Source organism: Perkinsus marinus (assembly GCF_000006405.1).
Source record: "Perkinsus marinus ATCC 50983 genomic scaffold scf_1104296931384, whole genome shotgun sequence".
NCBI lineage: Eukaryota > Perkinsozoa > Perkinsida > Perkinsidae > Perkinsus > Perkinsus marinus.
This window is the reverse complement of record NW_003215766.1, coordinates 364,546-386,319: the sequence shown is the minus strand read 5'-3', so window position 1 is coordinate 386,319 and position 21,774 is coordinate 364,546. Positions and strand designations below refer to the sequence as shown.

General features: G+C 50.3%; 5 protein-coding genes and 1 non-coding gene across 6 annotated transcripts; 4 read left to right on the top strand and 2 right to left on the bottom strand.

Moving 5' to 3' along the window:
- Positions 1–394: 394 nt before the first annotated feature.
- Positions 395–10,000, top strand: Pmar_PMAR005217 (proline oxidase, putative; the record flags this gene model as incomplete). The annotated part of the gene is made up of 26 exons (XM_002786467.1): positions 395–455; positions 766–827; positions 875–944; positions 989–1,112; positions 1,163–1,284; positions 1,391–1,456; positions 1,503–1,642; positions 1,690–1,741; positions 1,799–1,881; positions 1,929–2,020; positions 2,407–2,518; positions 3,291–3,409; positions 3,456–3,598; positions 3,648–3,750; positions 3,804–3,901; positions 3,943–4,055; positions 4,104–4,238; positions 4,482–4,522; positions 4,570–4,654; positions 4,704–4,771; positions 4,831–4,915; positions 5,037–5,113; positions 5,162–5,299; positions 9,611–9,724; positions 9,771–9,853; positions 9,903–10,000. 26 exons carry the CDS (start codon positions 395–397, stop codon positions 9,998–10,000), a joined length of 2,484 nt encoding a protein of 827 aa, XP_002786513.1.
- Positions 10,001–10,900: 900 nt separating this feature from the next.
- Pmar_PMAR005215 (conserved hypothetical protein) lies at positions 10,901–12,670 on the top strand (the record flags this gene model as incomplete). Its single annotated transcript, XM_002786466.1, has 11 exons — positions 10,901–11,040; positions 11,086–11,112; positions 11,164–11,308; positions 11,352–11,390; positions 11,437–11,643; positions 11,689–11,786; positions 11,830–12,103; positions 12,149–12,250; positions 12,291–12,359; positions 12,410–12,514; positions 12,560–12,670. 11 exons carry the CDS (start codon positions 10,901–10,903, stop codon positions 12,668–12,670), a joined length of 1,317 nt encoding a protein of 438 aa, XP_002786512.1.
- A 205-nt stretch (positions 12,671–12,875) lies between these two features.
- Pmar_PMAR005214 (hypothetical protein) lies at positions 12,876–13,496 on the bottom strand (the record flags this gene model as incomplete). The annotated part of the gene is made up of 4 exons (XM_002786465.1): positions 12,876–12,984; positions 13,029–13,148; positions 13,198–13,266; positions 13,309–13,496. The coding sequence occupies 4 exons, from the start codon at positions 13,494–13,496 to the stop codon at positions 12,876–12,878; spliced, it is 486 nt and encodes a 161-aa protein (XP_002786511.1).
- A 64-nt stretch (positions 13,497–13,560) lies between these two features.
- On the bottom strand, positions 13,561–15,783 carry Pmar_PMAR005213 (Protein FAM50B, putative; the record flags this gene model as incomplete). Its single annotated transcript, XM_002786464.1, has 12 exons — positions 13,561–13,688; positions 13,733–13,812; positions 14,250–14,358; positions 14,418–14,445; positions 14,492–14,604; positions 14,650–14,761; positions 14,802–14,947; positions 14,997–15,097; positions 15,150–15,233; positions 15,278–15,345; positions 15,393–15,522; positions 15,659–15,783. The coding sequence occupies 12 exons, from the start codon at positions 15,781–15,783 to the stop codon at positions 13,561–13,563; spliced, it is 1,224 nt and encodes a 407-aa protein (XP_002786510.1).
- A 1,284-nt stretch (positions 15,784–17,067) lies between these two features.
- On the top strand, positions 17,068–19,859 carry Pmar_PMAR005212 (conserved hypothetical protein; the record flags this gene model as incomplete). The annotated part of the gene is made up of 9 exons (XM_002786463.1): positions 17,068–17,133; positions 18,337–18,438; positions 18,486–18,566; positions 18,605–18,702; positions 18,749–18,812; positions 18,860–18,967; positions 19,009–19,073; positions 19,120–19,760; positions 19,804–19,859. 9 exons carry the CDS (start codon positions 17,068–17,070, stop codon positions 19,857–19,859), a joined length of 1,281 nt encoding a protein of 426 aa, XP_002786509.1.
- Positions 19,860–21,288: 1,429 nt separating this feature from the next.
- Pmar_PMAR005211 lies at positions 21,289–21,361 on the top strand. The gene has a single exon. It is a non-coding gene; the product is annotated as a tRNA-Lys (tRNA).
- The last annotated feature ends 413 nt before the right edge of the window (positions 21,362–21,774 follow it).

The window sequence follows — 21,774 nt, the reverse complement described above, 5'->3', positions numbered from 1 at the left end:
TAGACCACCATAAAGATGCCGATATTGCCTCAGCCGGTCAGCGTTGGTGTGTGTACGTTCCCGAAGGTCTGGCAGATGACCGAACTACTGAGGTTCTCTCTCTCCTCGAGACCAGACCAAGAGCTACCTATGGAATCCTCTGTGTTCTGGCGTGTATCGTGGTTCATCACAAAAATGCTATCCCGAATGCTCCAGGAGACGATGATGTTGTGACTAGAGTGACCTATGAGCCGTGGGATGCGAACCGGCGATTGCGAACAGTGAAAAGAAGCAGACTTCTCTGCACGCACGCACCAAGGCGGAGCGATGCTCGAAGATGAATTCTGAAGAGCGCAAAATGAGTCGACTTTTTCTCACCGGTTTTCAAGTATCTGAGAAGGGTTCTTGCCTAAATATGAGTTCTGATATTGGCGGTATAGCTCAGGAGCATTTCCTTAAGAAAGGATCGCCCCCTTGTAATTAAGTTTGCAAAGGGCCGTTGAAGGGCCGGATTCCTTGAAGTATGGACTCCAAGGTCCTTACGTAAGGTTCTCAAGGGACGTGCAATCTCTAAGTTACAAGGAATGTTTGTTATGAAGTGATATGGATGATACGGTGATTATCCCCTTGAGATTGGTTCTTTATAAAATGACGAGTAGATTGCCACCGTCCAAGCTGCCCCCTAAAGTCGATTTAACCCATCGGAGCTGTCTAGTGTCAGAGAACTCCAAAATAGCATGTCGGCTGCTCCTCCTCCCTCAAGGGGTCATTGTGGTAACTGTGTAGGTATTCGCGAATTTAACGGTACTGATGGCGAAGGGGGACTGCATTTTGGGGAGACGGCTCAGGTCTCATCGTGTCACCACTAGCCCTCGATAGTATCTTCCTTCTGCAGGTCTCCACAGTATCGCCCAACACCACTGATCGAGTTTGGAGTTGCCTCGTGGAGAAGGAGGACGGGACGTGTGGGGAGTGGTAGACCTTGAGGGGCCGCAGGGGCTTATCTCAGGTATCATCGTGCCGGACCACTACCTGGTAGAAATCGACGACTCCTCGAACGAATGGGTAAAGCCCAAGCAGCTCTTCGTTGCCCTCAACATCGCAAAGGCCACTCAATACAACCACCTTAACGTGTACTGCCGGCCCTTAGCGATGACCGCCTTTAGGGCATCTTGCTCTTCAGCCATACGGGCCGAGTCTACCGCTACCACTACAGCGAGTCGAGTAAGCCCAACATGTGGTTCATGGAGGATGTGACGGCTTCGAACAGCTCCCAGAAGAAGGTGTGGGGCTGGATCAATAGCGGTAAGAAGGACGTTTGACGTTGATCGATTCCAACTTTTTCTATTCGTCGTACTGGCTGTCACTATAATTGGGTGAGAGATCTCGATGGTAGCGTCTCCTTTGTCAGATAGTGTCCTCTTGGCGCGCCACAAGTCGGCTACTGCGGTCAACTACCCTGTTGTGGCACGACAGTGTAAGGTGTCGTTATAGGATACTAGTGCGCAGCGGGAAGATTTCAGATTTGGCCAGACTGCAGAACACGGGGTCAATGACGAGCTCCTCCGAGGCCGTAGCGAAGTACCGTGAGTTGGCCTTTGACAGGCTGTGCATCGTGGTGGCAGCCTACTCCCCAACAGAACGTGAGGCTTCTGGTATAGAGGTGAGCTCTTGAAGTGGCTGTGTTACGGTATCACTATTAGTGATCAGATTGCTGAACATGATTACGTCTATGTGAAGGACTGCCTGTGGGATATTGCAGGTGAGGGAGGGTTGCGCACAGCGAAGATTTTCAAGATATCTTTTGTGGATTCGTTAGGGTGCGGTTTTGCGTACGGTCATAAAGAAGGGTGTTTAGAGGAAGGCTGGATGCCCACTCGGTGCCTGGTTAATGTCGAGATGGTGAGTCGCACTTTGAGGTGGTCCTCGCGGCTTACGGCGTGGGGTAGTTGCGAGTGGCCACTGGGGGAGGAGGCAAGGCATGGGAATATGTTATAACGTATGAGGAGGACCGATGGACTGACAGGAGGACTAAGAAAATGTAGTAGCACAGAGGACTTTGGTAGAAGGCGAGCACTGCCTTTCAGGGTGAGTCGAGTGAGCCGGCAGGGTACTGTGGGGCCACCAGAAAGCATAACCGTCGATGAGAACGGAGAGGATGTTATGTTGCATCGGCATGGTCGGCAACATCGGAGCCGAACTGCGAGTACTCGTCCGACGAAACAGGCAACTTCGTCGTAATGGTTTCTAAGGGTTTCACAACGCGTCATAGTTGTTATCAATGTACTGGTACTGGCCGCTGGCGGAGCGAAGTTTTCATTTAAGTTTTTGCCAGTCTGCATATGCATGTTCTCCGGTGCCATCAGACGAGCAGGGTACCGCTGTGGTGATACACTGATCCGTGCTTGATATTATCATCCTCAATAGAGCTCCCATTGGTGATAGGATGTGGGTAGTAGGACCTTCGAGGGACCAGTCCCTTGAGGGCCTGAAGCCCTTCGAGTCTGTAGTAGGACACTACTCAATGGAGCTCGAGGAGGTGATTGGGTAGGCGGCACAGGATGATGCGATGAAAGAGCCCACTGCTCGTAATTTCTCAGCGCATGTGGATGTCAGAAAATCTCAGCTTGAAGCTCTCGAGGAGTTCAATCACGTTGATATTCTTCATGCTCGACGAGTTATGATGATATGTCAAGAATCGTATATACGGCGTGCTAAGAAGCTCATATTGTAAGGGCGATGATGTCGTTGGAGTATGTCGCTCCTTGAACGTTTGGGGGTCTACTTCGAGTACGTCTACTTTCTGGGTCTGCTACTACTGACGAGTTATTTAGGCAGTCGACCTTCTCATCTCCCTCTCATCCGACGACTAATCCCGCTACCTGGTGGTGACACCAGTAGTTCCCTGTGACACCTTAGAGCCTGTTATACATGTTATACACTGTTTTATTATACAATATAATATTTCCCTCAAATGAGCCTTCTGCCTCTCACTGTATTTGCTGTGTTGAGTTATGTGCTTCAATGAGGAAGACAATTTCTAATACTTTTCTATTTGGGGATGCAACACGGATATGTTCACTATTCCCTGTACTACGAAGTGATTCATGGTAGATTCATTCGGCCTTGCAGTAGCGCTACCCTATGCTGGGGGCTGTTTGTCGCCGACGAATGCTAATCGGTCGGCCCACTGCTTCCTGCTTGGTCTCATGCGAGCGTGTGATGAGGGCATTCTGTACCAGCACTAACAGGGTGCAAGAAGTAGTCCTTTCGGGAGTAGGGGAGAGGGAGCTTGGCATTGACCCTCTTAGTTGCCTTTGAACGACCCCAAGATATCTTTTCGCTGGAAGTCGACGGGAGAGGTCCTCCGAGGGTGGCTTGTCCTCAAGCTGTGCACCTGCAACTACGTTATTCGAAATGCTGAGGCGCTGTAGGGCAGCAAGTGCTGGAGTTGGGATAGTACGATCTCGTGGAAGGTATGCGAGATCTCGGAGCATCCTGGGGGATGGTATCACTCACGGCGTTTTAAGAAGAACTTTATTTGCGCATTTCTGTGCGGGGGAGAACGAGGTGGATATCAAGCCTAAGCTGGTACGCTTGCAAGAGGCTGGGGTGACTGGTAGTGCAACTGGGTGGTGTTGGATGATGTTGTTGTGTATGGTGGTTAGTTATACTGGACCCAGTGGACGAGGGTGAGGTCTCTCATGTGGTAGCGTCGAGTAGTGGCACGGCGGGTCCTACTGTGTTAGGAAGGCACGAGGAGGGCAGGAGGTGGTCAGCGGATGAGAACGACGAGATGATGAACGCCTTGGGGTGGTGTTTAGATTCGATTCCCGAGTGGATCTTTTGAAAGCTGCTATTTCTACAGTAAACAGTGCAGTAGAAGGGAAGGGGATCGTAGCTATGAAAATCTCTCCAATGGGTGATTCGCGGTCTCGGGAGTGTTGATGAGGTTGGTATCAGGTCCACCAGTGGTGCTAGAAAGAGTGTCCAATAGAATCAGGGAGCTCGAGTCATTATATGCCAGTCGCTGTGGTGGGTCGGACTGTGCGCTATCCTATGAGGAAGTGAAGGAGGTGTGGTATGACTTTTGCCCGAGTGTGATTCCGCTGCTGCGGTGTTAGGGATGGGTTGAGATGCATGGTGATGTTGAGGAAGAGGAGATGCGAATGAGGTTCGACAAGCTGGACGACGACGGCGATGGAAAGGTCGACCCAATCGAGTGGATAAATAGTTTTTCTGTGATGGAGTTGTCGGAGGTAGCGGAGGGCTAGATTACTCGATGCATCAGTACGTGCTCGCGTGAGTGTCTTCTATTTGGTCGGAGTGTGGGAAAACAGGAGAGTTGTGAGGGAATTTTGGGAAAAGGTGTTGTTTCCTGTCCACTTGTACCGGGATTCGTGGCTGAGTAAGGAAAGTCCTGAGTTCAGCTGAGGAAAGCAAACGTATACTCCAATACTACTGCGTTCCGTTGTGGGGTCGACTCTGAGATCGTTTTTCAGATGAACGTACACAGGCGTGACGATGAGGTTGCTCTATTACAGTACGAGTGGGACCGCTGTGGGAGGATGGACATTCTATTCTCATTAGGTCGATGTATGATCGGGTGGATGCGGCATGCAAGGCGGCCTATGAGGGAGGAGTGAGGATTCTTATCGACGCTGAGTGGACAGCTGTAGCAGAGGTCATTTGGTCGGCTGGGACGACCCGTGGGATGGGCTCAGATACAGCCGGCGATCGATAGAATGGCGGCATGCATGATGAGGAAATATAATGGGGACGATACTAAGGGGTGAGTGCTTGGACTACCTAGATGCTGCATTTGTCGCGCGCCACGAAATTGGTCTTTAGGGCGATAGTGTACAACACGTACCAAACGTATTTGAAAAACACTCGTCGCCGAGTCCATCGGGATCTTCGTATGGCCCAGCGAGAGGTGAGGAAGGGTAAGGTCATGAGAAATTCTCGCGCGCCATTAAATTGTTGCCGACTTGGGGTTGACTGAGATCAGAAATGGCTCGTTCAGTAATGGTAATTTCCCCCTGTGCTGTTATCAGGGATATAAACTCGGCTGTAAGGTAGTGAGAGGTGCATACATAGTAAGTGAGAGGGCCCTGGCTGAGAAGGAGGGCCGGTAGGAGGTACCCCTTTGTGAGCCTCTAGGGAAGGCCTGGTGTGTCAGGGAGTCTCCTATACATGACACATATGAGGCTACTACGGCATCCTACCACTCGAGCATCGAGGATCTTCTGAAGCACGCGTCGAGACCTAGTATGATCATCGCCTCACATAACGCGGGGACGGTGAGATATGCTGTCCAGTGAGTACCCAAGGGGTTGTCTTGTGTGGTGGAGTAGAGAGCTCCATAGTGGGAGGGGTTTAGGTCTATAATAGAGTAAGCTCTGTATTGACTTTGGTGCACACTGTGGGGGGGCATCATACAGCACGCGTAATCTAGAGAACGAAAATATGTGTGGTGATGTAACTTTTGTACAGCAGTACTTTAGAGCTAAAATTACCTTTGCACACGTATTTCCAGCCTTTGTATAGCTTTACGACTTGGGTCTGTTTTCTCAGGCGCTTAGGCGAGTGTGCTGTGGATCGTCGAGAGAACGTGATGTTCGCCCAACTGTATGGTATGGCAGATCCTATAACGTTTACTCTGGCGAAGGAGGGATATCCAGTGTGGGCCGCCTGTGGTGGTAGGGCGAGTGGTGAGGGTGTTGTAGCAGATGCAAGCTGGTGCCCTATGGACCTATTGTTAAGGTGGTCCCCTATTTGATCCGCAGAGCTCAAGAGAACAGCGCTATGCTGGGTGAGGCGCGGGAAGGGGAGTAGTTGAGGAGAGAATTGTTGCTGGTTGCGCATGCGTGCATTGGAGAAGGTGTTCCACTGTGTAGTCGGTTGTGGTATCGCAAGAAACAGTATCAGCGTAATTCGTACGATTTCGTGTCTAGACTTTCTGGCTTGCATATGCGATCATTTCATACAGTGCATTCGCATTGGATAGGCAAGTCGTGGAAAATGGCATAACGTGCGAGTGGCACTGGAAACTCTATTCCGGTAGCCCTACGACGCAGATGACTCGTATAACTGTTATGATGGTACTCTCGCCCTTTTCGTATCTCCTGGTGCACCTCATCGCACTGTAGTTGTATGTTCTGGCTTAGTACACAACTTGCCTTATTTTCAGGAACTCCAGCTGTTGTTGAGGAGAGAGCTCTGTTGTTCGCCGAAGCCTGGCGTAGAATTTTCTACCGGGCAAGGTGACGATGTATAGTAGTCTGTTCTGAGCGTCGTTTGAGTTTATCTTTCATAGTCAAAGCTATCACCGTGAGCGCGATATGAGGCGCCTCTACGATGTAGCGTGCAGTTGAGTGTTTACATGTCACACGGTGCTCAGGTCTTGCGTATGTAGCCTTCAATTCACTGGGGTCATCTCATTGTAGTTTCCGAACTCCCCCACTACTCCCCGAGAGCCCCCTCGGCTCCATCGTGATGTTGGGTGGACTTCTCTGCAGCCACCGCATCCGCATTGCATGCTCGTACAGTCTAATCTCATCCTCCTGTGCGGTCAGGAGGTTTTCTACGGGCCGGCCAGGCCCAGTACGTTTCGGGCGATTTATGGTAATCAGTCGTGTTATCTCAGCTGAGGTTCGATAACCCTGAGGTCGCCTTCCATACTAAAACAACGACTGAGGTATTTCGCGGGCTTGTTGTGCTCAAAATGTGCACATACAACTCTATTGTGAGGAATGCGGAGTTCCTGTAAGCATTGAAATCTCGAATATTCATGAAATGCTTCGCTCCGCTGACAGGTATAAAACTTCTCAGACCGTCCTGGGCAGCACTATCACTAATTGGCTATTGAAAAAGACGTTTTTCGCCCACTTTTGTGCTGGCGAGAATGAGCGTGATATAGCCCCTACGATGCAGAAGCTCCGCGAGGCTGGTGTTGGAGGTAACCCACTTAGTTCTCCGTCGGGAGTAGAGGAAAAAGATATTCGGTTTACTCAACTGTATGATGTTCAAGTGAGCATAAGACTTGCTGAACGTGTACCAAAACCAACAAGAATTTCTTTGCAATCTTCTTACCGCCGATATAGTGCGTTTTTCCCCACACTGATATCGTTATCATATCAACCCTCCAGTAGGAGGTATTGTGGACACGTAGGGTTGCTTTCTTTGAAGGGGGATGAGTGTAATCCATCCTTACCTATTGAACTGCATGGACGCTCTTTCACTCTTTAACTTGGCGATCAGGAGGGTTTGATTTCGGCTAGCATGTGAATTCCCATTGCGAGTGTGCCATGTTTCGAATCATTGAAAAACAAGACTTTCGAATGTGCGCTTGCGTTTGTCGAACTTGGAGAGTGAGAAGAATTAGATTTTTTAAATAGTACACATTGTTCTCCATGTGCAGGTATATTGGATTATGCCGCGGAAGCTGAGCTCTCGGCCCAGTCTAAGAAGCCTGACGCGATGGGTGATGCTCCTGACAGGACGGACTTCATGCATGCCAGGGTATATGATTACGAGGGGGAGAAGAAGTGAGTGCTACATACGGCACATGGGGTTTCTCATAACGCTTGTGTGGTGTGTAGTCTTGGGATTAGCAGCTAGAGTTGATGTAATGGCGTGGTTGAAAATGAAATAGTAAACGCTGTAAAATTAATTGAAGTCTTGATAGTTATGATCTTATTGAATTTCGAATACTTGTGTGTTCGTATCGGACTGTGGTTCACTCTCGGTCATGTTGACTATCAAGACTAGATGGGGGTGCACTCCGCTTGGGTCCACGAGTTCCAATACGTAGTGAGGGAAGCTGTCATCAGATGTGATGCCCGAGTGAAGATCTTCGAGACAGCCTTGCATGCCGTACACAACACCACGCCCGAGGAAGGTTTCGCTGCCATCAAATTATCAGCCTTAGGTAGGTACCAGCGGTGATTCCACTGGGTCATCTGGGGCTACTCGTCAGGGGCACCTGTGCTACTGGAGCGGATTTCTACGGCGATGTTGGAAATGGGCGCTTTCTATGAGCGACTCGGGGGCAAGGGCGATGGAGAGCTCACCTATGAGGATTTCAAAAAGGTAAGGTTTGGAAAAAGGGTTTACAGGTGGCTAGCATGTGGGCATCAATCCTGACCAAGCCGCTGACGGCGTTGCACTTTCTGCCCTCTGGGGCGGTGGGGTCTGTGTCGGGCAGCGTATCACTCCTCGTTGCACAGGGATGGCTAAATTTTTTCAACGAACCTAAGGGAGGGGAGGAAGAGATAAAGAGGACATTTGATAAATTGGACATCTACCATGACGGCTCGGTTGACCTGGTCGACTGGACGTGCAGTATGACTCTCATTGATATGTCGGAGGTAGTAAACACCGCTGTTTCGGTGCTTGTTAGAGATTTGGATTGTATTCAGATGGTGAAGGAATGCAAAGAGCACGGCCCGTTGTATGATGCGGCGTTGGACGAGGAGGAACTTGAGCTCATGAAGTAGTCCTAGGCATTCTCCACTAGTGGAGTAGTTCACAAAGCGCCGTTTTTGGTCAGGGCGATGCTGCATCGAGTGGACATGATATGCAAGAAGGCGTACAGCCTGGGTGTGAAGATCATGATTGACGCGGAGTGGACTGCGGTAGGAAAAGAAGTGTGGTCGCCAGGAAATCCTCCAGGAGCCTATGATGGTCTCGGGGGGGACTCATTTTGAATTTCGCATATTGTTAGGAACACATTCTTCAATCAGTTTCCCATGTAAATGTCATCACCACATTAGGAGCTTTTTCCACGTGGATCTTTGAGGGCCGCTGGTCAGTACTGGGCTGTAGATACAACCGGCTATTGACAACGTAGTGGTTCATATGATGAGGAAATACAACAGAGACTCGGAGAAAGGGTGGGTTCAGCGTCACTCGCCACGAAATTCGCATGTCCCCGTACATCGATCCGCTCAGGCCTATCGTCTTCAACACGTTTCAGACGTATTTGAAGGACGCACGTTTCAGAGTTAATCACCATATGAAAATGGCGGAGCGAGAGGTGGGCACTCCCCCTATCTGTTGCATATTCCTCGTTGTTCAGGGGTATCAGTTTGCATGCAAAGTCGTCCGTGGGGCTTATATGGTCAGCGAACGTCTTAAGGCGGAGAGCGAAAATAGGTAAGGCCAGGTCCATTTTGGTGTGAGTGATGATGCTGAGGGAACGGTCGAATAAAATTAAAAGAATTGTCCTAAGAATGATATCGTGAAAATATTTTACAACTTCCGTCACAGTCCTGAAGAATGTCGGGGGAAGGTTGAGACAATACGGGTTGCAGGCTATAGATGGAATTCTGTCGAGATGTTTGTTTTCTACCACAACTACTGAGACATCAGTGAACTAGTCGTACTAGATGCTAGATTTCCAAGGGTCATCATGGAATCCATCTTGGAACTGTATTCTTGCAGGGAGGCCCCAATTTTGGATACCTACGAGGCGACAACGGCATCGTGTCACGCTGTTATTGAGGACCTCATTGTCCATCCCTCCCAGCCGAGGCTTATGGTTGCCACACACAACGACGCAACAGTCAATTTCACTGTCAAGTGAGCTCGTCCGGACCCTCCTGGGCACCTGAGTCTTTCGCCTCAGGACTCTCGAAGAGTGTGGCAATTCAGAGGAAAGGCAGAAGCACGTCTACTTTGGCCAACTCCTCGGCATGAGCGACCCCATTACCTTCGTCCTAGCTGATAACGGCTATAAAGCGTACGCGTGCGTGCAAGGGGTTCGGGCAGGAAGGCGTGTATTCCAGGTATAAGTATGTACCTTACGGCCCGGTAAAGGATGTCGTGCCGTATTTGATACGCAGAACGCAGGAGAATTCGACACTTCTAGGTCTGTCCATAGGGGTCTTATGCGCTCAAACGAGCTCGCGTTGCCTTAGGCACACCCGCGGTAGCTGAGGAGAGGAAGATGCTCTTCACTGAGCTCCGGCGTCGTCTCTTTGGTCGCCGAGTTGCGCCCAAAATATCTGCCCCGTGAGGCTATCCTGCCCCCGCACAGCGAAGATTCCGTCGTCTCCTGCTGCACTAAGCATATCCTTCATCCCATTATAATGTATCATTGTTGTCGTCAGTATCGGAAAAAGCATTTGCGTACCCGAGAGTACTCTTTGCTGCTACATCCGAGGTATAATCGGGAGCTCGTGTTCTCGAAGGGTTAATACATGAGTTGCGTTGGAGCGTCGGGTATGTTCCACCTGCTCTAATATTTCATCACAGTGAAGCCGATGCGAGTCACAGCTCGGGCTGGAAGATGAAATCCGATGTATTCCTCTAGGAGTTGTGGAGATGCCCCTAGGGTAACGAAGGGCTTGGGTGGGTGAGGCCTCTGGAGTGGGAGGCCGACCAGTTGGATGGTCACTAGTATGCAAAGGGGTCGGGGTGGAATGGGGGGCTTCGGAAGTTTCGGCATTGTGTATAGTAATCTGTCAAAATTCATATGAGCTGCCTCCTTTGCCCTTCGCTGTTGCATCGTAATAGGGTGCATGCTGGCTTCTGACGATTCGACTCGATCGTAGTGTTATCCACGCTATGCGTGGGGTACAACATTGAGGACAGACCTCTGATGGGGTTCATCGGCGTAAGTTAGAGTTTTCCGGCGCAGGGGTCAGGATGGAGTAAACAACGGCAGCTATGGTCAATGAGCTGACGGGAGGTATATGTAGATGCTCGAGCATTCTGCAACTTCCTTTGCCTCGCATACACGACATAAGTATGTCCTGGAAGCTCGGTGTAGGTCAACCCTTCAGGCGTGTGATAAACGCTTTTGGTCATGTATTCGTCTGAGTAGGGCCATGCCCACTTACCAGTTATCCTTTCTACACACAGTGAGGCTAGTTGCGTTCATAGTATGCGAAGTTGTTGTCCCAGGCTACTCTTGATGGAACACCGTGTAGCGATCGATCTCGGCAGCGGGCTGGCCAAAATCGGCTTCGCAGGCAACTCGGCGCCGGACTGCGTCATCCCTAGTCTTGTCGCCACGCCGGTCCCTCGAGAGAACAGCGACAGTCCCAGGGGAGAGTAGGCCTGACCCTGAACGTTCGCTTCTCCCACGATCTCCTTCAGTTACTACATAGGGAAGTACGCGATGAAGTAGCAGGGGTATCGCCTTGGGGCACACCTACTAGTTTGCTCGCCCTTCAGGCTGAGACTTTTCGATGCTGGATATTCGGTTCGCCCTGTTATTCGCGATGGAAGAGTTGAGAGTCTCAGCGACTTGGTATTGTTCACCGATGCATGCTGCAAGGAGTACCTCAAAATTGACCCCATGGACTGTCACTTCTTCTTCGTAACTGTCCCCTCTGCGTTGTCGATGATATGTGTTCGGTCAGGCCCTGCCAGCGATGAGCTCCCCAGTCGATCGGGCCCAGGTGAGTTCAGCTGGCCCCTCCCATCGGCTGGTCTCCCTCCCTTCAGTTCATGCGTGCTCTGATGACCGCACTCTCGCCTCTCTCCATCACTATAGTGGACCAGTCCGTTGCCGCCCTGTTCGCCTCTGCCGGACCCAACTGCAGTCCTGGCCGCCTCACAGGCAAGTGCCACCTCTGCCCAGTCGTACGAGGCCGTCTTCTCTCAGGTACCATTGTGGATATCGGAGAGAACCTCACGAAGATCATGTGTTTGGTCAGCCTTGCTCACCGCACTTACCCGCGTTATTGCTTCCCTCAGGTGGACGGCTATTTGGTCTGCAGCTCAGTGAAAGAGGAAGCAATCGGCGGCGCTCAAATCTCAGAGATGATAAAACGCCACCTTGAGGCTCGCGAAGAGTACATGTGTTGTGGTCGTCCTAGCCCGATCGACCTCCACTAGGTTCAAGCCGTTGAGCGCTCTCCGACGGAGGGACAGGGAGAAAGCGATCGCCTCGGCTGTGCAAAAGATCAAGCACGGCAGCTGTTATTTGGCAGCCAACCCTGTCGACGAGGCCATCAGGCTCGATGATGGTACCGCTCGTGGAGGATTCCCTCGTCATCGTTCTTGCGTAGATCCAAAATTGGCCAGGAAACGCTTGAGGAGCGATGCCTACGGCTGGGAGTATTCAGTTTACTATGAGCGCTTCATAGCTCCCGAGATTCTCTTCGAGCCGGTAAACGCATCCTGTGGTTCCCGCGTTAGCTCCTAGCTGTCGCAGACTATTTCCTGTGGTCCTGAGAGGGACGCTACCCCAGTGCCAGTACTGGTCGATGACGCCATTCAAGCTGCTCCTATAGATTATCGAGCTAGACTCTATTCGGTAGGCGTATGGACGCTACTCAGCGGCATTGCTTCTTCAGAATATTGTCCTGTCGGGAGGCTCGACAATGTTCACCAACTTCGACAAAAGGCTCAAGTTGGAACTCAAGGTGGCTGGCTGGCTCGTGCCCTCCAATAGCGACCATCTACTGCTTCCCAGATGCTCACTTCCGCGCGCCACAAAACTAACCTGCCCAGCACGATAGGGATCAAGTCCACCGGGCAGAATGCAGTATGGCTGGGAACAAGCCTGATCGCCCAACAGGTGCATCGGTATCGCCAACTTATGCCACTGGAACTGCCCTCTCAGGCCGACTTTGACAAGCCAGCTATGATGAGAATTAAATACGATGAGTTTGCTAAATTCGGTGTTCGCTATGAACAGACACTTTCCAGCATGCAGGAGAATATGGGCCTATAACATGTTTCTGCCCCATGCAGATTTGTTGCGTTCGGACATTCAATTCAACTCTCAATTTCATATAGAGTTAATACTTCAAAAACTCGACAACCATTCTGTGGAATATTGAGTGAAACACAAGTGGAGCTAGTGTTTTCTCCGCGACTCGACAGCCCTCTGGGCGCACTGCTTGTATGAGTCCACAAATCTGATGGAAAAACGTCATTCAATCATCGAGCATCTTCCTACCTTTTACATCCAGCTTATCTTCATGGTCTTGAAACACTGATAACCGCTTGCCTAGCGTAGTCACAACATCATCTCGTCGTTGCGTCCTGTACATAAACCAATCTCAACGGCAACCGAGCCATCAGCCTACGGTGGGTATTTGTCGATCAAGTCGGAGGTCTTCTCGTGCATGGACTGTGTCATGGAGTCGGTCATTTGCTGGAACTTCTCAGCCTCAGTAAGGAACGTCCTAGCTTGTAGCTCCTTCGAACTAAAATACCACAGCTGTCGTAACTCGACCAACTGCACAGCAGCCTCACCTGGACTTTGCGTCTCCATCATCAGCAGCCCCTAAACCATCCATACCCGTCGACACGTGCATGCTAGTACTGATAGAAACCATTCATTGAAGTGCAACCATAAACACTCACATGTCGTAATCATCATCGTCATCACTGTCATCAAGCTGAGGTGCTGATGGTTCCACAAGACCATCTTCATACTGTCTACTCTCCTCTCCAGCGGACTGTAAAAATGCATCAGTGTATATAACTTGATTAGGATAGGATGGAGTCTTCTCCTTCTGCTGATCTTCCGGTTTCGAACCGCCAGCTCCCATACTGTATAAAAACAAGCTGGACTCACTCCTGGAGGCCCTCAACACAGCACGGCTCGGTCAGATTTCAGGTCAAACTTTGTAGTTTCGCTTTAGCGTCCGAACTAGCGCACTTAGTAGGATCATAGAGCTCCCACTTGCTGGCAGGGAAGACATGCTTGTTCTCTTCGTACCATTTACGATCGACTATTTTACCTAAAGAGTCACCATGACGAGTGATGAGTGTCAACGGACAATACCTGGGTTGCTTCTATCTCTCGTCGCGCGAATGTCTCCAATACCCAGACCTCCATCATCGACTTCAAATTGATACAGCGGCCTGATAGACCCATCGTCACACTCAATTTTGCATATACTTTGCTTATGCAAATGCATGAAAACTTGACGTCTCGGCTAATACGGCGAAAATTCATATAGTCTCTCTGCATGATGAATGTATCATTATTAGTGTTAACACCATGGTAGTTATGTTTAGCTATCAGATAAAATTGTATATTAGATGTATAACTATCTGTCAATGGAGTTTCACCCGTGATATGAAAAACAGCAGTGAAAAATATATTTCATGACTACTGCATAGTGCGAATATCGCGTTTTTCCACAGAATATTACGCCACTTCACGTAAAACTCCAATAATAAATATATGTAATCATAAGTCCTTTTCATGGACTATTAAGTAACCGTCATAATATTAATAACATGATATAGAATACCCTATCGCATAGCTCAAGTAAGGATGCCGACACACTGCTTACAGCCCATTCACTTGACTGCGAGCCTTATCCCGTATAAGCGAATGAAAAGGCAAGTTGCCGGGGAGTATAACATCCTCCTTTACGAAGAGCAGCTCGTCCCAGGAGCTCCCTGCAAGAACAACCATTAACACGGCGATCCGCGTCCTTTTATACCTCCAATGCTCCGACTCTTGAGCTCAGGAAAGTCCGCCTCCAACTGAAGAGTGTAATCCTGTCGAACAGGCTGGTCCAGGTAAACTCACTTGATTCTTGCATCTCGCCAAGAAGTCCGTCACAGTACAGCCTTGCGTGACCTCAATAGCCCGACGATGATTGGTGCCGTTGAAGTAGCTATACGTAACCTTCAGCGGAAGTCCTGACCAGCACGCCTAACTGCACACAGGCACTCACACAGATATACCTTTCTGCCTCTCCTGCTCCTCGTAATACTCCTTAATGAGCCTCTCCCTATCATGCTCAAGAGTTGCATCTCTCTCCGCATCTGGCAAAAAGTCTGTCTTCGCGTTGGGGTCCTGCATCGATCAATATCTACAACCACCAGGCCCAGCTCACCTTCTTAAGCTTGGGTATAATAATCTTCCCTCGAGCCTTCTCATCATCTCCCTCTTCACTCGAGGAGGAATCCTCATCATCATCATCACCAAAGGACAGAGCCACTTTATTAACCGACTTGCGTTTCTTAGCCACTGGTGCGTCCCCTAGAGAGCCACCATAACCTTTCATTCCCCCACTAGATGGACTCCCCACTCCTATGTGATGCCACTACGCTTTCTGGCACGTGTGCTTCCTCAGCACTTTCCCCCTTCAACAGTTCGTCAATCTTTTTCCTCTTCGCCACATAGTCGGACCTGCCATTCTCAATACCAGCAATCACGATAATACCCCTCCCTCCGTTACTACCGTGACTGCAACCCAACCGTCTGCTTGCTGAACTCAGCCTCCAACGACTCCAGCTTACTAGTGGCCGAGGAACTGGCCATGACCCTGCCAATAGCAGCACGTAAACGGCGACCCCCTCGAGCTCCTACCTCTTCGTCAGCTTCTCAGTCTGATGGTCAATACCCTTCCGTTCTCTCGTCAGCTTATCACGGCTGGCCTGATTAACCATCCCTGGCCTAATACTGCAGTTCCTGTTGATACTACCTCCCTTTCTTTGAGCAACTTGTAGGCTCTCTGGTTTTCACACGACTGTATGGTCTGAAGGACAGCATTGCCGGACTCCATTTCGGAGATGAATAAGAGCAACTGCAATGCTCCCGGCATGCCTTTAACACTCGAACGCATATACCCTCCGATGAGAAAAGGAAACAACAGTGATATTGGTATAGGGAGTTTGACGTTGGTCTGGTCGACTTTCGGGATGCCTCCCAAACACAGGAATTCCCCAATATAATTTCGTGGCGCGTGACGGAGCCCGAGTAACAGCCTCCTTTTTCATCCACTTCTCCAACTTGTCCTCAGCAGCATATGCCTCCTCACGCTGCATATCCTCAGCACGGCTGTTCTCGCCAATTCTATACAACCATGTGCGCATCTCTTGACAAGGCTCCTCAGCAGGAGGGAGAGGTAGACCTCATCCACTACGCTCTCCACATTACGAAGTCTAACGCATCTCAACCACGGCCGCAGCAACGTGAAATCAACGTCGTAAGAACCGCACTCTTGGAGTCATCGTTTGACTGCCTTGATCTCGGCCGTCCACTCTTCCCAGAAAAATCTAGCACAATGCATCACCACAGAAGGCGTGCCTGCCGACGGTGAAGGCCTCGTGCCATCCTGAGGGGACTATCGATATAAGTAGGTCTGATGCCATGTACTGCATTTCTTCTTATCGAGATCGTCCTTATCCAGCAGTCTCAGGAGGGACTCGATGCTTTGAACTTTGATGGAGTGGTTCATGAGTTCTGCCAAGGCGATGCATAACAGGAGTCGATACTTGTTGATACGATGCTTATCCAACTGAGACTACCGTCACGCGCCACGAAATTAATAGCGGAAGGAAACCACATTCTCCCACTGCTCCTTGACTGTGAATCAAAAGGCTTTCCACCAGAGAGAGCTGCAGCATTTGAGCGGCAGCCCTTCATACCATCCCTCGAGCAAATCACGTTGTGTTGCACCCTTCAACCGTGAGCCATCCAAAGGACGAATCAGAGACCGCGTCACAGCTTCCGAGCACCCTCCAATGAGTACGCTTCCAGATGAGTGGTAGGGCGAGAGCTTACCGGACCATCCCCTAACCGAACAGCCACTTGGCCAACATTTTGAAGCCTTTCACGCTGACGGTGGCGTCCGTATGAGAGAGCTTCTTACCAAAATCCAAAGGCTGTTAGAGGTCCAACTTGGGAAGCTCGACCCGAGTAGTCTTCCTGCGCTTCATCGGCTCATTAGAAGTAGCCCCGTGTGCTCAGACATGTTGAGAGATGACTACCTGGCTGGTGCCTCGTGGGATCGCTTCTTGAAGGAGGCGACATACCCTTCCTCCTCCTCCTCTTCCCTCTCTGGCAGCTGGTGCTCAGTTGCCTTAGCGGGTGATAGAATTCTGAATAATGATGGTGATGATGGAGAGTCGGTCATGAACCTCCATGGATGGTCGAGCGCTGTAAACCTCCTTACAGGCCGCTCTCACTGCCAACGTACTGCGCTCCCAAGTTTACCATTCCCCCACGACACTTATGCAGTGTAGCGGACGGTAAGAGATCCCGACGGTCAATAGGCCTGCCCCCATCCGCTCGAACCCCCTACTATTACTGAGCCTCATTTTCGTCAAGCACCGGTCGTGCATCATCTACTGGGCAGCCTCACAGTGGCACTGGGAATGTTCGAACGTGATCTCCTCGAGGGTCTTGGCCTGTACCCCATAGTCCTCGAGGAGGGGATCCATGTGACCTGACCTTCCTCTCACTGGCAAAGGGATGCGTGGTAGAAAACAACCAACGTCCATAATGATGCACGTATATAAGACTGCGGCCAGTGGCAATGAGAGAACCGCTGGTCTGACTCCTCCAACAGCCATTATTCGACAGAGGAGTGGTATTATTGCTATTTCTGGTGCCCGTATGACTTGATTCCTAAAAAATGCCGAGTGCCGGGATCGAACCCCGGAGTAGGTAGTGAGCACTTGAGATTCGGCACCATTTTGTGGCGCGTGACACGAATCTTCTACACAGAACGGATCTTGCATTCCCTATGGTTGTCTTTTCCGAAAGCGTGGAGCCAGAGTTTGCCTGTGGTCACCAAATCATCTTGACAGAGAGCTTGTATTAGGACGAGCTTGTCCGGGTTGAGGCCTCAAGTGTAGACGGGGGTGATGCATCGCTGTTCTCAGTTGATTGCGTTATCACAGAGCACACGCATGACTGCCGAACTCTCAAACTCGTCAAACAGTCAAGGCAATGATAGCACAGGTGTTGTTACTGGTGCCTCGGTGCGGATGCAGAGGAATCACCACACTGGCAACTTGTGGGCAACTTCTAATACCATCGGAGATCATCAGCATCACCTGGGAATGCAGGGGGACTCCTCGCAAGCTAATACGCAGAGGTAGACTATCGCGTACGAGATGGTCACTAACACGCTGTTGTTGCCAATGTTAACAGCAGGTCCGATAATCCTGGTATTCGTGATTTCATCAATACCCTCACCGACACTGAAATCAACGGGGCTCGGTGGTGTAAGGTTGAAGATGATACCACGCCTTCTCAAACAATGAGCATGGTAGAAGAGATCCTCGCTAGGGGTCAAGATCCGAGGAGTGAGTTCGTGATGGGGGAAGAGTTTTGTCATGGGGCTGCTGCTGCTGCTCAGGTTTAGTCAGTGAACTGGTTCGAAGTTCGGAGAGTATTGCCAAGTTGCTGGGAGTACTTGAAGGCCCTCGAATAGCTGAGAATGCTTGTAAACATGTTACCCATCTTTAACGAAGCAGTTCTCTTTCAGGGAAAACGCTATTGAACGCGGAGCGGTGCTTTTGCAAGATTCTCATCACACACGACCAGGCTCGAGCCATTATCGGGAAAAACGGGGCGGAGATCGCCGCTTTGGAGAAGGCAGGGGGGAAAGCATCTCGGCTTGACCATCGAAGTTTTAGGCCACTCGAGTGACAGTTCATGTCTCTTCTGGTGGGAGTTACTTCCCGGGCACCACCGAGCGTATCATGGTCCTCAGCGGGAGGCCTGCGAACGTTCGTGCTGTAGGGTGTACTTTGTGCAATCGCGATGAATATATGTTCTGTTTCAGGCTTTGCAAGAGGTCGTCGGCAAGTTCGAAATCTGCAATCAAATTGCTCAGACTCAGACGACTTCCTTCGGCACCGCCAAAGTAGGCAATGCTTTCACTGAGAGCATCCTGGCGCTCAGGTGCCAAGCCGTCCTGGTTCATCGCCGACAGTGCTTCGTTTGGTCGTACCCAACTCTAGCGTTGGGACCCTTATGGGCAAGCAGGGCAAGGAAATTAAGTGAGTAGTCAGCGATCCGCTGCTGTTGTCATTGTTGCCACTTCAGGCGGCTGGCTTTGATTTGTAGTGTCAACATCAAGATCTCACCCCGCCTCGATGGAGTGTTAGAGGTGGGACTACTCTCTGAATGCTGAGTGCTCCAGTATCTCTATTTTAGCGCATCGTCAATATCACCGGCGCTGCTAGTCAGTGTACCCTAGCGGGTTGTTTGATCACTGAAAGCATCCGTGGGAACCTGCACGTCTCGGAGCATGCCAACACACTGGTGAGTAAACATATCCGTTCGAGAGTCGATATATTGTGCAGGCCTATACTGCTCATCAGCATGCACAAGCCAGTAAGCAGGCCGAGACTTTCCAGGAGCTCATCAGGTGGACTCCGAAGTGGCTGCGATGATTTCAATGGAGTTGTTCTCAGCGCGCCCTCTGGTGCGGTCGCTAGCGCTCACGCGTTACTCAAGGAGCTGTCTGGACCCCCGAAGGGTGTCTCTGGCTCTGCGCTTGACTCAGCCCGTCATAAAAATGGGGTCTCTAAGGGCGATGTTAAGCTGCCACTGCAAATAGCATTGGAGGAGAAGATGAGGCGCTGTTTGCGCTCTGCCATACAGGACGGCCTAACGAAAGAGGCCACTAGGAAGGTGGCTCAGCTGGAGAGGGAGATCCTAGGCCTGGGACCTACACCGGAGCTCAGTCTCATCGCTCAAGCACTGAACGCTGGGATGACTGATCCGAACACGACAGCAGTTGGTCATGCTACAGCTCCTCCTGGGGGGAAGACTGTGGCAAGCTCTACTGCTGAGCTCTATAGGCAATTGCTTGACGAGAGAGCGACTGTTGCTGCCATGATGGGTACTGCTGATGAGGGGGTGCCTCCTCCAGTTGAGATGATGATGACTGTTGATACTGCTATCGTTGGACCTGCGGTCACCTCTGCTAATGTTGGCGGCCCGGCATCAAAGTTGAATTTCGATTATCTTCGTCACTCTAGTAGGGGGGAGGGCGAGGCCGGTGAGTCCACGTGCAGCGAATCCTCGTTGAAGTTGTTATCTGCTGCTGCTGGTGAGTCGAAGTGTTGTTTCTGTGCTTCAAATTTAGCTTTTAGGATTTTCCGTTGACCCTGTGCAAGGAAAGCACGAGAGTGGGAAAAACAATAAATGAAGATGAGCTCCGACGGGTAGATTATTGTCAAGAACATCACATTTCACTGGATGGTCATTTTTGGCCGACTTTGCATTAGCATAAGCGTCTGCTGTGGTACTTGTTTGTCTACCGCCTTCTCAACGCGTCAAAATTACTACTGACCAGACAGGAATGAGAGTACTGGTATAAGTTGCCCTGCTCTTGGTGTCTCGGTTGGGCATCGAGGAGTGATGATATGTTTGTCGAATACTGCTGCTACTCTTGGTGGCGGGGTATTAGCGTCTTTTTGATGAACTAATCTATCGTATACGTATATGAACCCTAGATTACGTACTGATAGTGCACTTGGGGTGCTTGCATGATGACTCTCATTGATATGAACATGATGGCATATGTCATATGCATAGACTTGTTAAATGAAGATCGTGAATCATATGATCCTTAGTATAGGAGTAGGCGAGACTCTCGCCGCGAGAGTCGCGATACCTTTTTTGAGAAAGGCCTTTCGAGTGCATTGCATTTATGATAGTGAAGAATGTTGAAGTGGTGATGATCAACCTTATGACGATATGCGTGTTGTAATGGTCGTTGGTTATTTTCATTGATGTTATTGGAGTATTGCCTCTGATCTCCGTATGGAATACAGATGCTGATGCATGCTCTACTGTGGTGGGAATGTGAAATCCTTAGTGTTGTGTTGCCGACACGTTCGCGCTCGGGGTTAAGCTTAAGAGGAGCATCTGGTTCGTTATCATCGAGGGGGTTCGTTGAGGCGCTTTTCTGATGGGCTGCGGTTGATATCCCTATCGATCAAATCTATAGTCAGACCCCTGCGTCACCTATGATAATGTGGAACAGGACTTCATGGGGAGTCTGTACAGGAACAATCGTACGAAAGACGAAGTCAGTCCTGAGATTAAGGTAAGCGCTGTGTTCTGACAGTGTCAGGAGCTCTAAGTGGGGATGAATGCGAGGTGGAAAATACCTTAGCTGGAGGAAAGTCTTCGTGATCTATTAAGATGGTATGCAACCGGCAGTTGGTGGTGGATCATATGGAAGCCTCGGGTGTGGTTGCTTCTGAGGAAGATATTCGAGGACATGATTGAGCACGGTAAGCCTAGGGTAGAACACGGCCGCTTTTTGGGCTGCTCTTCCAAGGTCATTGGGCGTAAAGATTGAGGGAAAGGAAGATCGCATGCTCCTTCGGCATGGTCCAAGGCTCAGCAATAGGAGTGGTATCCTGAGCAGCGGTCTACGAATCTCGCCTCCCGGGGCGTCAATGATGGACTGTATGTTTGACAAAGGTCTGTACTTGGTCGACTCCTCCGGCGTAAGCGTCAAGTACTGTTCGTTGCTCAGAAGGAAAATAGGGGTCTGATAAGTTTATATGAAGTAAAACCGGATCAGGAATGTCATATATTAGCGTCTTGTTCAAGTTTGATTACAAGCCCGTCTAGCTCAGTCGGTAGAGCGCAAGGCTCTTAACCTTGTGGTCGTGGGTTCGAGCCCCACGGTGGGTGTCTTTTCTCTGCTTTCTCCGTGGTTCAACTCTGGCTCCAGTGATCCTCTAACCATTTACACTTAACCAGGGGAACTTTGATAGAGTTAGTCGACTAGGTGGTGTGGAGAGGACCGAAGACTTGCAGGGCTCCCCCCTGAAGCTTCGGTCACGGGACAGGTGCCCGACTAGGTGGTGTCGTATCAACGACTCACGTCTCACACGGGTCTGTCCCGTCACCCAGTCCACTAAGAAAAAAAAAACTGTCAGTTACTAATAACTTTCCTTCGGAATCCTCGGATTATTGAAGCACCTGCGAGCGACCAAGCTCGCTCGCCCATCGAATCACTTCCTCTGGAGTTGACCCTAGCCTCTGGCGAGACTTTCCATCATTCCTAGAACCTTTTCGACTCTCGGTTAGACGACCTTGGGTCG